Raw genomic sequence first — 14094 nt, 5'->3', positions numbered from 1 at the left:
TGAGGATTTTCACATTCCACAAAAAGATATTCCGCATTACATACTGGGTTCCTCAAGCTATTGAATCAACCAATCAACAAAGATCTCTGGGGTGCCTACTCTGCTAAGCATTGGGACATTGAGAACATTCCAAGAAACATATGTTCTTTGACATCTACTATTATTGATTACTGTGTACAATGAAAGGGACAACATACGTGGGATGGAAATTAGAGTCGAGTTCAATGTAATGAATTCAGATTGCCTGAAAGGCAACATAAGGTCCTTCTTGCCCACCTAAAATGTCTACCTTTTCGAACTCTAAAGTCAATCAGAGGGACAAGTAGATGGTGCAATGGATAGGGTATGGGCCTTGAAATCAAGAGGACGTGATCTCAAATATGACCTCAAATATGACCACTTCCTGTGACCCTGGGTAAGTCACTTAATCCCAAATTCCTCCACAAAAATAAAGTCACTAGGTAATCTAGAATCTCTAAAACATTTTAGCAACAATTAAATGGAGGCAATCTTCCAAAATCTCAAATCTAAACTGGCACTACAAGGAGAAGGGACTGAAAAAATGAATTGGGAACACAGAGGAGGGAGAGAAGCTTCAGGTTTTCTTTTTTCAATCCCCAAATTGTCAGTGACCTACTTAGGAGGATAGGAAGTATAATAATTCTCTATTTTTCTATTGTTTTTAATATGAACGAAGTCATCTTTTAGATGTAGTAACATTGGTGTGATCAAAAGTGGGATAAATAGGAAATTTCCCTTTGAAATCTTGGAAATTCCATTTTCCATCATACATCCATTCTTGGGCTCTTCCTAAGCCACCTAAGATAGCTGTGTTGAGTCCTTCATTGAGAAGAACTTGAGCCACATGGTTGGTGTCTGAACACAAATATCTCCCCTGCTTTCTACAGAAGGGTGGAGTTTAATGACATCATTCTTGGCTGGGTCTCTAGCTCTGACCAGAAGCCAATGTAGCCTTATTTTCTGCCATATTCTCCAATTTGGACCTGAATCAAAGCAAAGGATACATCTGCTTCTGTCAGCTGGTGTGTTTTTACAATTTCTACTGTTATTGTAGATTTTACATGTTCATTGCCCACAAAATATCCCTTTACCACTCTTTATTTATGATAACATCAATTATAGCATAACATAAACGACATTCTACAGTGCCTCAAGAAACTGGTTTATAGTGGTGGTGTCATACGAATGAGAAAAATGTGAAAGTTGTTATGTTTTTCCAATTTACATTGACCCTAATTGTTTAAAAAAGATATAAATGCCATCTAATTTTAATTGAGCTCTTTTGTTAATCCTCCAAAAGAGATACTGTCAACTAGCCATCTCCACCAACCAAGTGAGACTTCATCAAAGGAGATAGGAAAACACAGAATGTAATTTTGGGACCCGATGTATTTTAAAAAAAAAAACATATAAAAGGATCTTCCAAATTCCCCCCTCTTTTTTTTTTGCTCCAATGAAGGTCACCTGGTTAAACTTATCTGTTCTGTCCTAGATGAGAGAAAGCATGTAGACTCTCAGAGTCAGGAAAACTTCATTCATATCTCTTATTAGATATATTCTGGTTGTGTATCCCTGGGCAGCCATTAACTTTCTCCATGTCCCAAGACAACTCTCTAGAACTACAAGTTACTGATAAATAAGAGGCAAGGAAGTTTGTAAATTAATGAAATTGAGAGTGTTAATTTTTTTTAAATGAGAAAAAGATTCTATACAAAACGCATCCCAAAAGACAATGCAGTTTTTAACTACAGAAGGATTTAAAGCTTCTTAAATCTCTTAAGTTAAGGTTAAAAGGTTAAAAACCATACAAAGACTTTTGGGAACCCTGTATTTTGGTGGAAGGAGTTTTCATAAAGGAAATTATCTCTCCTGATGGTAGCACAAATCCAGATACCACCATCACCACACACACACACACACACACACACACACACACACACACACACACACACACAAACACACACACACCAGAAACATAAGATCAGAGATAGACCTAGGACCCTTGAGGGTATGTAATCCAATGCCTAAATTTTATGGATGAGGAAACTGAGGAATGAAGTGACCTTTTTGGAAGTCTGTTTTATTTAGAATTCTTTCTTTGTCTCATTCATAGAACCATTTTGCATTTTGCAGAATAGTACAGGAAGTGTTTGCTTAGATGTCTCAGACACATTTTCTTAAGTTAATTAAATAGCCAATTACCCAGAACATAGGGATTACTAAGTAATTTCATTCTTTGCTACCATGCCCATTTCAATAAGGTTTGTGGGTTTTGCTTGCTAAAGGATATATGGTTATTAGCATGGTTTCCTTACTCTAAGATCCAAGATGATTTCAGGTCATCATTACTCAGTAAATGGTTTATCATCTATACCCTGATCATAATCAACTGAATCATCTGTAAGTTCCATATTTTGCTCTTCCACAGTTGCTTGTTAACAATTGTAATCTCGGGGGCTTCAGTAGCTAACATATCTACCTCAGACCTAGAGATCACTTTGTTTTTTTAAAAATGTCCCAGATGTTGCTTGAATGAGAGGTTGTCTGGTATAGGACTTACAGGGGGCAGCCTGAGAGTGAGGAAGACATGGGTCAAGGTCTCTGACACATTCTGACCGTGGGATTCTGGGCAAGTCAACCTCTTGGTGCTTTGGACAACTTTTTATTTATTGCAGAGAAATTGCAATGTACCTTGGAAAAACACATACTCAGGGCTCTTTACACCAGGGAAATCTTAGATCCAGAAGTTCAGTGCCATTTTACCAGCTGGTGAATTTGAGCCCTTGGCAAGTCATCAAACAAACAAACAAAAATGTTGAGTGACTCTGTCTTGACATCCCTCTTCCACTGGCGGCAGAGATGAAGAAAAGGGTGGGGTCAGAGGACTCAGAATGATGTCATTTTTAAACCATCTGTATTCATTAATTTAACTGTTGGCACTCCAACATGCATTGGACCTTCCTGCCCACCAAGTGATGAAATGGTGTATTAATGGAGGAATGGCACCATATTATGCTCGACAAATCTTACTACAAATGAAATCAATAGACAAAAAGAAATCACAGAGAAGCCATGATGTAGAGGAAAAATCACTGGCCTTGGTGTTGGGAAGCCCTGGATTTGAATCCTGTCGTATACATTTACCAGTTGTGCAATCCTGGGCAAGTCATTTAACCTCATTGGCTCTCAGTTTCTTCATCTGTGAAATGAGGAGCGCTCAGGTGTCTCTCTTTTTTTTTAAGGTTTTGCAAGGCAAATGGGGTTAAGTGGCTTACCCAAGATCACACAGCTAGGTAATTATTAAGTGTCTGAGGCCAGATTTGAACCCAGGTACTCCTGACTCCAGGGCCGGTGCTGTATCCACTACGCCACCTAGCTGCCCCTCAGGTCTCTTTCAGAGTGAATCTGTGATCCTAAGGTCCTGTGCAGCTATGAGATAATTTTTTTAAGTGGCTAATAATAATCAACTTTTATATAGCACCTTCCTTGTGCCTTTTTTCTATGAAGAATTTGACAAGATCCTTCAAACAAAGACCCCAATACTTTGTGATTTCAATAGAAAGAGGATGTTGAAGATTTCTACACACATGTACATATATATATAACCATGTGTGTATATTATCCATATATAATCTATGCTTTTTTTATTTTAAGCTTAATGAAGCAAAAAAGCTTACTGACTATTTTGATTTTTTTTTCCAAGAAGGAAGTCTGAAGTATAAAAATATCTGTGACCTGATGGGTAGTGACTGATTATTGATATAGAAGCCATGACTGAATCAGATATATTTATGTAGGCAGATCATGATGGACTGATTAAAGGTTAAAAGTAATACCAAAAGATAAAAGAAAATTGACAAAAGACATTGTGAAATCCCAGCTGATTTCCTTATTCAAATCAACTATTAGCATTAAAAATGGGAAATAGATAAAGGAAAAGAATCCAAGATTGCCATTTTATTTTTTTTTTACTGTCTAAATGTACATAACAATTCACACAGTCAGGTGGACAGAAATGCTTAGAAACCACCTAACTCATGTTTTATCTCCCTGACAAGTGAAACATGGCAGCAATTGACAACATTAACTGAATATAAACTGGTTTCTAAACTGTACGGAGGAGGAGAATGAAAGATTATGAGCAATATTGCTTCACAAACCAATGAAGACTGTTGGAGGCAGGTCTGCCAGAGAGTGTTGAATGAGACTCAGCTAAATCAGATCATCCCAAGATGATAGAAGAAACTGGATGGAAAACAATAAACAGAATTTTAAAATGCAACAGATTTGCTACAATTTCTATAAGAAATTATTTTTGGGGGTGGCTAGGTGGCGTAGTGGATAAAGCACCGGCCTTTGAGTCAGGAGTACCTGGGTTCAAATCTGGTCTCAGACACTTAATAATTACCTAGCTGTGTGGCCTTAAGCAAGCCACTTAACCCCATCTGCCTTGCAAAAATCTAAAAAAAAAAAAAAGAAAAAAAAAGAAATTATTTTTGCCATTCATAGATCTAATTAGCACATCTGTAAATCTAAACTACCAAGATAGATTTGATGAGGATCTGATTTATGTTTTTCCTCTTCAAAGATCATTTTCTGGTATGAATTATAATTATTCATGCATCAATTTTGTTTTCTCAACTAAAGGTTCCAGGTCTCATGTATCATGAGTCTATTCCCTCCCGCCATAACCTTCCAAAAATGGTTTTCAAGCAACTGAACAACCTTATAAAATGCTTTAGAAATTTAAACATTATTGCTCTTACTAAAGTTATTTGTGAAATTAAAATAGTGACAGCTTCCCTAGGAATATAAACAGTATCAAGAAGGGGGATGCATCACCATTAATGTTCATTAATACCTTAGATAATCATTAGCAAGCAGTCACCAAATAGAGCTCTAAAAGAATGGGAGCAAAGATAAAATCCTATCTGGTTGCCCCAATGAGTTGCATAGCTATGACCCAATGTCTCTGAAAAGATAATGTGAACTTGGTATGATTTTCTGTATTCATTCAGAGTAGCTGCACCCTCTCATCTTGTTTTCTATGGTTAGTGTTCCTTCATGGATGTTTTAAACAGGGCAGGTTGGATTGTGAGAAATGCTTTTTTTGAGTTTGGGTGGTTTTCAGAAACTTCTTTTTGCCAGTACCTAAAAACATCTTCCTTTGAATAGAAGCATATTATAAGCAAACGTTTATAGTTAGCAGAGTGGTTAATAAAATCATGAGGAATAGGTATGTCTACTTCATAAGAAACATCTATGTTTGTACAATTATTGGCAATGGATGACCCAGGTATTTATGCAGATGGGAACATTATATTCTACAACTGATACTGACCATGACTTGGATGAGGTAGGGCACCCAGGAACTTGTTCCTACTGATTTTAATAATATGATTACAAGTAAGATGCTCCATCCTCCAATATCCTTCCCTTAGATAGGCTGATCCCTATTCCTGGAATGCTCTTCCTCCTTACATCTGTCTCCAGGAATCTCCAGATGCTCCCAATGGTTTTAGCAATGGTTTATCTCCCCCAAAATGCCTTTGCATTTACCTCTCTATTCTTTATTTACTTATCTGTGTTCGTGGTGTTTCACCTTCAGTATAATGAAATCTTGAGGATTGTTTAAATGTTCTTTGTTTCCCAATGTCTGTCTTGAAACCAGGATGAATTGCAGGTGCTTAATTAATACTAGTTGAATTGATTTGATCAGTAATAATAACAGAAATTCACATTATGCTTTAAGGGTTCCAAAGTGTGTGTGTGTGTGTGTGTGTGTGTGTGTGTGTGTGACACACACATAGATAGATAGATAGATAGATAGATAGATAGATAGATAGATAGATAGATAGATGATAAATGATCCATTTTTACCTCAAAATTACCCTGTGAAGCAGGGAATTCAAGTATTAACCCCATTGGGTAAACCAAATGAGGATATTAAGGCTCAGAGACTCCTGCGTCATTGCATTCTCTTGGCTTTCTTCCTACCTCTGTGATGGCAATTTCCCTGTTTTGTGGTTTCTTCATTCTTGTCCTATCACTTAAATAGAGATATACTTTAAGATCTTATCCTCCTTCTCCATACAGCCTTTACCATTGTTATCTCATCTCTTTCTATTGAAATAGGTATAGGAACTGGAACCTTGATTTATAGGAAAATCCATCTTGTCAATGCATATGGCCACATTCTTTGCACCAACATACTGAGACATTAAGTTGCTTGAGTCACACAACTGAGGTAGATCAGAGACATCTCTGCAAGCATGATTCTCAAATGATATCTTCATTCATGACCTCTTCCCAGAAGTCTTGTAGCTAGTCAGCAATATGAGATTAGAGCTCAAGAGAAAGATGAATGTTAGACATGAAGATTTGGGAACCAATTTCAAGGAGTTGAGAAATAACTAAAGAAATGGAGATAATGAGAGGAAGAATTTTCTAGGAGTTTGGCTGTAGAAGGAAGGAGAGATTTGAGATGATATCTTGAAGGGAATTCAGTGTCAAAGGAAATTGGGTTTTTTTTGGTAATATAAGGATGGTGGAGATCTGGGCATATTTGTAGGCAGGAGGGAAAGAGTCAGAACATGGAGATATAGCGGAGATTAGACACAAAGAAGAGAGAATTGAAGGACCAAACTCCTAGTGGGATGGGATGGGATGGGATCAGGACACAAGCAGAGTGATTGACATTGACAAAGAGGAAAGTCATCTTTTTTCTCAAAAACAATGAAAAACAGGACAGCTAGGTGGCACAGTGGATAGAGCACCAGTCCTGGAGCTAGGAGGACCTGAATTCAAATGTGACCTCAGACAATAATTCCCTAACTGTGTGATCCTGGTCAAGTCACTTAACCCTATTGCCTTGCAAAAACAAAACAAACAAAAAGAACAAGGAAAAAGGAAAGGAGGTGATACTGAGTGGATTTAACATATCAGAAGTAAGAAAAATTGGATACTGTGACAAAGGACCTTAGTATGAGGAGAGATCCTTTCCTGGGGAAGAGGAGAGAAGAGTATAGGAGGTGGTGTAGAGTCAAGGTGAAAAGCTGCCTGGAAGACACGTGATTTAGTCAATCAGTGAGGAATAAATGGAGCACTATGTAGCACCAAAAGTTCGATTAAGTTTAGAGAACATAAATCTGGAAGTGTCCCCAGTCGTTTGTTTATTTTATTTAACTTCCTCCAAAGTTATTTAGTAGCATTCAAGGGGGAAGAAGGTAGTGAATGGGAGCGCTAAGCCAGGATTGGGCTTTAGAAGAGGATAAACAGCAATGTGAAGAAAAGGCAAAGGACCAAAGGGAGAGGACAGTGTAAAGCTGAATTAGCTATTATAACATGAAAGTCTCTGAGGGAAAGTAGTAAAGGCAGAACAGGGATGATGAACTGGGAAAGCAGGGAGTAGAAACTCCTTGAGGGTGGGAATTATACCTTTGTAGCCCCCCCCCAACATCTCATAAATGCATCATAATAGACACATCATAAGTATTTGTTGCCTGATCAGTGTATTTCCTTACACTATACAAAAGAGATGATTCAATAATGTTGTATTCATATATAATTTTTCCAAAATCAAATCATGTGTCAGTTGTTAGGGAAATTCTCAGAATCCTTTTGTGAATGACTATCTTTCAGTTTTCCTATTGGGTGCCTTTAGATTTTGAATAATAGATTCTCTTAAATGAATGAATCAATTCAAATATTTGTTGGATACTTGTCAGTCTTATATTAAGTATCATGAAGGATGCTTAGCGCTAGGTTAAGTATCCTAAAAGATAAAATAAGAGTATAAGAAAAATAATTTCTCTGGTCTCTTACTAGGAAAAGCAAAACAAGAGGCCAGAGTATATAATCAAGTTGTGTGAGAAACTTCATAAAGATGTCATTTAAACAGATGGACAGTAGGGGTGGCTAGGTGGCACAGTGGATAGAGCACCAGCCCTGGAGTCAGGAGTACCTGGGTTCAAATCTGGTCTCAGACACTTAATAATTACCTAGCTGTGTGGACTTGGGCAAACCACTTAACTCTATTGCCTTGAAAAAACCTAAAATAAAATAAAATAATAAATAGATGGACAAAACTAGGGCTATTTATGCTGAAGAGATGATTCAGGGGAATGTGTAGTAGGTGCCTTCAAATATTTGAAGGGCCATTATGTGAAAGAGAGATGAGACTTTCTTTGCTTGGCCCCCAAGGACAGAAGAAGGAACAATGAATACAAGGAGATACATGCATGCGTTCATTCATTCCACAAATATTTATTCAAGTTGCAAAAAGACAAATTTAACCTACATAGTAGCCCTATCAGCTAGGTGGCTCAATGGATAGAGCACTGACCTTGGAGGCAGGAGGACAGGAGTTCGAATCGAGTCTCAGACACTTGACTCTTACTAGCTGTGTGACCTTGAGTGAGTCACTTCACCCTGCTTGCCTTGCATCCAGGACCATCTCCAGCTGTCCTGATTCACATCTGGCCACTGGATTCAGGTGGCTCTGGAGGAGAAAGGGAGGCTGGGGACTTACTACAGCCTCCTTCACTCAAATCCAATTGATGTGCTTGTCATAGCATCACCTCCCTGTTGTCATGATCTTCAAAAAGGAAGGAAAACCATTTTCTCAAAGTAGAACAGGCTACCTCCTGAGATGGCCAGTCCTCCCTCACCCCACCTGAATCTTAATGACAACTCATTAATTGTATTGTAGAGGGAGTTCTTCATTTGGAGTAGTTTGTCCTAGACAGTCTCCACTTCTCAGAGTCTCTGATTCTACAGCAGGAGGTCCTCTCTGGGCATGACCTCCCTAACTTTAACTGGACCTTGAAAGAAGGACTGGATTTAAAGAGGGAGGAAAAGGTGGGAGAGAGCTTAAGGACTTGGGAGTCACTATGGGCAAAGATATAAAGGGGAGAGGTAGCATGACAATAGCACACTGTGTATACATGCATATGAGAAAAGAAGAAGCAATTTTAACAGAAAAGATTCATATACAAATATATACCTATATATATCCTGTATGTGTGTAGGTGGGTGTGGTTATGTGTAAATATTTGGAGATAAAGATATAGATAGATAGATAGATAGATAGATAGATAGATAGATAGACAGACACATACACAAATGGATCTCCATTTGTCTATGTATTGGCAAGAATTGGACCCAAATGGGTGGCTAGGTGGTGCAATAGATAGAGAACCGGCCCTGGAGTCAGGAGTACTTGAATTCAAATCCAGCCTCAGACACTTAATAATTACCTAGCTGTGTGGCCTTGGGCAAGCCACTTAACCCCATTGCCTTGCAAAAACTAAAAAAAAAAAAAAAAAAAAAAAAAAAAAGAATTGGACCAAAAGTGTCTAAAAAATCCAGACAGAGAGGCTTTGACTTTATGTAGTAGAAAATTTATAAAGTTTCTTTATTGTTAAAGGATAGACATGATGAATTAATTGAGTAAACATTTTCTTCCATTATGTCTTCAGTTCAGAGCTAATAGCCATAAAGAAAATAAAAAATAGTCCTAAAGAATTGTTTTTGATTTGAAGAAAATTTTATTAATATATTTTGTTTAACCTTAATTTCCTCCTATATTCCTCTCCTTCCCCTCACCCCCACCAGAGAGCTATTTCTTATTCCAAAAAAAATTAAAAGTATTGGTCTAAGAAAATTTCTAACTATAGTATCCAAAATTTTTTGGAGGGATGTGGAAGAAGAAATTGGAGATAGCAAGGCCAGGAAACTAATAATCCGAGATGGCCTGTAACTTGAAATGATGACTTAGCCTCCTCATCGTTCAGTCCATTTGGACCTAATTTCCTAAGGAATATGCTACGTGTTGGTTCTAGAATTCTCCGAATGAACAAAATGTGGCCTTCTCCCTGTTGTCCTTGGCAGGAGAGCGCGAGAACCTGTCTGACCTACCTGGTAGACCAGCTCGCTAATATGGAGCATTCCTTTCACCACCTTCTCTTATTGGAGATTAAGAATCTCACCGACACCTTCTCTACCATCCTGGGGTCTCAAAGCAGAGATATCTACCGGATGAGTAACAGCTTCACTGCCATTGCCAAGCTTCTCATTCGACACCTGGACAGCGACAACACCCAAAGAAGGAGGTAAATGGCTGTTGTCCCATTTTCAGTTCTAGGTCCATGGCTACATTGGCCTTTGAATGGGGAATGAGTTCAACCATAAAACACCTCATTTAGGTACACATGCTTCCAGAAATTGTAATTTCTGCCTCCTGCCACAGAATAACAATTTTTGTCCAAGACTGCATAGGCTAAAATAAAAGCCCTGCAGGGGCCACTTCCAACCACCTCTGTGAGGTAGATGCTACAAGCATCCCCCCCTCCCCAACTTCATCTTCTTTGGTTGAAGAATGATGACAGATGCTCCTTTTCTTTGTTCATCATGCTCTTGGCTGAACATATGAAGTTTCAGACAATAATTGCATTCTTCCTCAAAAGACATTAAGTTTTTTATTCTAGAATTTTCCAGACCTGGTTAAGGATATCTTGTGAAGGCCTCCCCAGGATGCAAGATTAACTTCCAAGAAGTTTGCTCCCTCTAGCACGTGCTCCTCGGAAGTCAAGTAGGCCCCCCTAAGTTTTTACACAATTTTCATGTTGCTTCTTTTCAGGGAGATGGTCTCTAACTCACACTGCAGCCTCCCCATGGATTGTGAGAGGGTCCATTATGTGGAAGGTCATTTGGCATTCTGGGCACAGTCCTTAGGCTGATGGCTGCCTCCTGGTGATTGGCATGTGCACCAGAGAAGAAAGATTAAGCTTCATTCAGGTCCAGGTCTAATTCTTTCAGCTTCCTCTGCTAAAGCCCTGCCGTCAGAAGGCTAAGAGACAGAATCTATGTTGACCAAGTTTGTGAGAAAATACTTGGGAGAAGCAGTAAATGTTATCCAAACTTGCCTTCTTCCTGAGAGTTGAGAAGAGTGCCTCCAATTCTTTACATCCCCCAAATGCATCAGGGGCATTTTAATAACAGATGAACCACTTCTCAATAGTAAACCCCAGCTACAATGATTTCACAGAAATGCTTCACAGGCCAATTCAGAGAGAGTAATAGGCAAGGTTTTTAATGGAATACTTTATATACCTGGTTTCATTTGGGAATCACGACTGCCTTCTTTGTTTGAAGCCCTAGGAGCCCTTCCTGGGTTTCCAAACTTACTTCCTATTCCCCATCAAAATGTGCCCTTGAAGGTAGTGCTGCTATTATGAGCATTTAAAGCTGAGGCTGCTGAGGGTCAGAGAGATGGTGACTTGCCCATACTTCGACTGCTGATTGTCTAAGATGAGATTTAACTGAGGGGAGGGGAGGGGAGGGAAGGAAAAAGGCAAGGCAAGGGAGAAGAGAAAGAGAAAAGAAAGAAAGAAATGAAGGAAGGAAAGAGAAAATCTCACCAGTAAAGCTACACACATGAGAAAAAGTCTTAGTTTCTGTTCCCATTGCTACTATTCCCCCACCCTTTCTAAAGAAAGGCAAGCAGAAGGGAGAGGGAAAAGATTATGAGAATGCAGATGCCTGAGCCCTCTTTCCTTCCCCATAAGTGATTTCAGTTAGCTCAATCCTTTCTCCTTTCTCTTATTGTTCTTTTGACCTATTGAGAGCCTGTGGTGGGAACCCCCAGATATTAGTGCAGGCAGACAGGCAACAGTGAGTCTCTCTTATTAACTGCTCATCTTTATCTGTATTGGTTGCTATGGTTCCTAGAGCAGCATCTTCTCTCTGAATGGCCATTGTTGTTAACTTTTGGCTTCCCTAATTTCGCTGTCCCCCAAACTAAGAGTTCTCTAGGTTATTGTCTGAAACATGCAGCAAGAGGTCAGAGTCAAACAATTAAAGTAGAAATTAATAAGTGAAAAGGGCATGAGAGAAAATGAAAAATGATTAAATTCAAAACAGATGTCCCCCAATTTACAAATCTAACACACAGCTCAGTAGGCAAGATTTGAGACCAGAGGCCAAAACTCCAAGAGCAGTGAAAGAAAAAATAATTAGCATCCAAGAGAGAATGAAAAACCAAAGCAGACAGGAGCCCCAGTGTGCCAAATCATTATGAATAAATTGGACAGTTTTTATTAAATGCATCCAAAGACCGAGCTTGTATTTTCTTCTCTTCAATTTTGGAAATCATTTAGTAAGGCCATACAACTAATGAACAAAAACTAATTATTAGGAAAGACTAACAAAGTATATTAGATTTTGACATCTATTCAGAAGAAACTAAAGGGCCATAATTGTCATTATGGGTTAAAAGAAATGAATGTGCCAAGGATTAAGAATGCGATCCATAGATTATGGTATTCTGGCCATGACTATTCTATTCAGTCCTAATGATTGGTCTGCTTGCCTGGGCATTCAGAGCTGGTGAAGAGGCACCTGAGTCCCTGGCAACCACTCAGGTTGGCTGAGCAGACAGAGGGAGGATATCCAAAGCATCTTTACCAAATCCATTATGATGTCAAAAAGACTGACAATAAATAGGCCCATGTGGAAGAGTCAATGATAAAGTAGTATTTGTGGAAAGATGTGCCAGGTCTCTATCAGAATAATGGAGGAGGAAATCATGAGCAACAAAGAAAGTCTTAGACAGAAACTTTCAAAGCTATAAGAAAAAGAATTGATTGGGGATGAAGATGAATAAATATTCAATGATAGATTTAAAGCCTAATAAAATGATTAAAGGAAGACTTCTTAAATCCTCAGCTAGATCAAAAAAAAACATTTTCGGAGCCAATCCTGAAATAACGGATAGTCAAACCATAGTCATAGCAAATGAAAGATGTAAGAAGTTAATTGGGGAAAAAAATGAAGACAATAGTTGTTCATTTGTGCAGGCATGGCCCATAGCATGGCTTTACTTCTATAGTCCACTATCTCTCAAAGTCTGTCCAAGCTCATGGTCATTGTTTCCATGACTATCTACCTCATCCTTTGCCATCCCCTTCTCCTTTCTGCCTTTGATCTTTCCAGCATCATGGTCTTTTAAAATGAGTCCTGTCTTCTCATTGTGTGGCTAAGCTTCAGCTTCAGTATTTGTCCTTCCAGTGACCTAATTAGTTGTTTGTTTTCCTTCCTTCTCAAAGAGCACCAAAATGACATCACTATGTTGGGGTCAGGGAACAATATGTCTGACTGAAGCTGATCCAATCAATACACTCTCAGAAGACTCTACCACAGGAGAGGCACAAATAGTCCTTATGAATATTTGGAGTGGAAAATTTGCCCAGCTCACATTTCTTTTAAGCTACGGCAATTGTGCTTTCCTCATAGACCACAGCACCTTCTTTGAGGTGGACACACAACGCTGGACCATTCATGGCCAGTGTCTTCATGTTCTCATGTCCAATCAATTCCAAAGTTCTTTAGAGTTTCCTGGCTTCATATGACTTCTATGTGAGTTCTCTGTAAAATAGCCTTTCAGGCAAATATACATTTGGCATTTGAGCAACACAGCCAACACGTTGAAGTTGCTACTCCAGTAGAGTCTGGTTGTTTGGCAGTTCAGTTCAAGAAAGGACCTCAGTGTCTGATACCTTCCCCTGCCCGGTGATCTTCAGAACCTTCCCAAATCAATTCAAATGGAAGTGATTCAGTTTCCTGGCATGGCAGAATGTCCAGGTTTCATGTACATACAACAATGAGGTCAGTCAAACAGGTCTGGAGGCCTTCAGTTTGGCAGGCAAATTATATCTCCTCTTCGCCACATTGCTTCAGAGCCTCCCAAACATTGAACTAACTCTGGTCAACCTCATCATCATGTATACATTCTTAATATAAGTCTATAAAGATAATTTTATAATATTACTTTAACAAAGATTAGGGGAATGAAAGTAAGAATTAGCAACAAAATATGAGTCTTAAGATATTTGGGACCTACTCTTACTAAAGTCTGTGAGCTTAAGATCAGCTACATTCGGAGCAACACCACAGCTGCTTTTGGGGGACCCTAGACATTTAGCCAAAGGATTCACTATTGGATATTGGGTCCCTTCTGGGCCTAATCTATATTTGGATTTACCATAGATGAGTCAGGAAGTAGATTTAATTGAT

General features: G+C 38.7%; 1 protein-coding gene across 5 annotated transcripts in view; it reads left to right on the top strand.

Annotated features, from left to right (window-relative positions):
• VEPH1 (ventricular zone expressed PH domain containing 1) overlaps positions 1-14094 on the top strand; it is a 199281-nt gene that overhangs the window by 82344 nt on the left and 102843 nt on the right. For 4 of the 5 annotated variants that reach the window (XM_074190815.1, XM_074190816.1, XM_074190817.1 and 1 more), the window contains exon 7: positions 9913-10133. The exons of the other annotated variant lie outside the window; for it this stretch is intronic. In XM_074190815.1, coding sequence (XP_074046916.1) covers positions 9913-10133 — 221 coding nt within the window. The remainder of the gene's footprint in view (positions 1-9912; positions 10134-14094) is intronic. 5 annotated transcript variants of the gene reach the window in all.

The sequence above is a fragment of the Macrotis lagotis genome, chromosome 6, assembly GCF_037893015.1.
Source record: "Macrotis lagotis isolate mMagLag1 chromosome 6, bilby.v1.9.chrom.fasta, whole genome shotgun sequence".
In the NCBI taxonomy this organism is placed as follows: Eukaryota; Metazoa; Chordata; class Mammalia; order Peramelemorphia; family Peramelidae; genus Macrotis; species Macrotis lagotis.
Note: the sequence above shows the minus strand (reverse complement) of the source record. Positions and strands in the feature narration are given on the sequence as shown.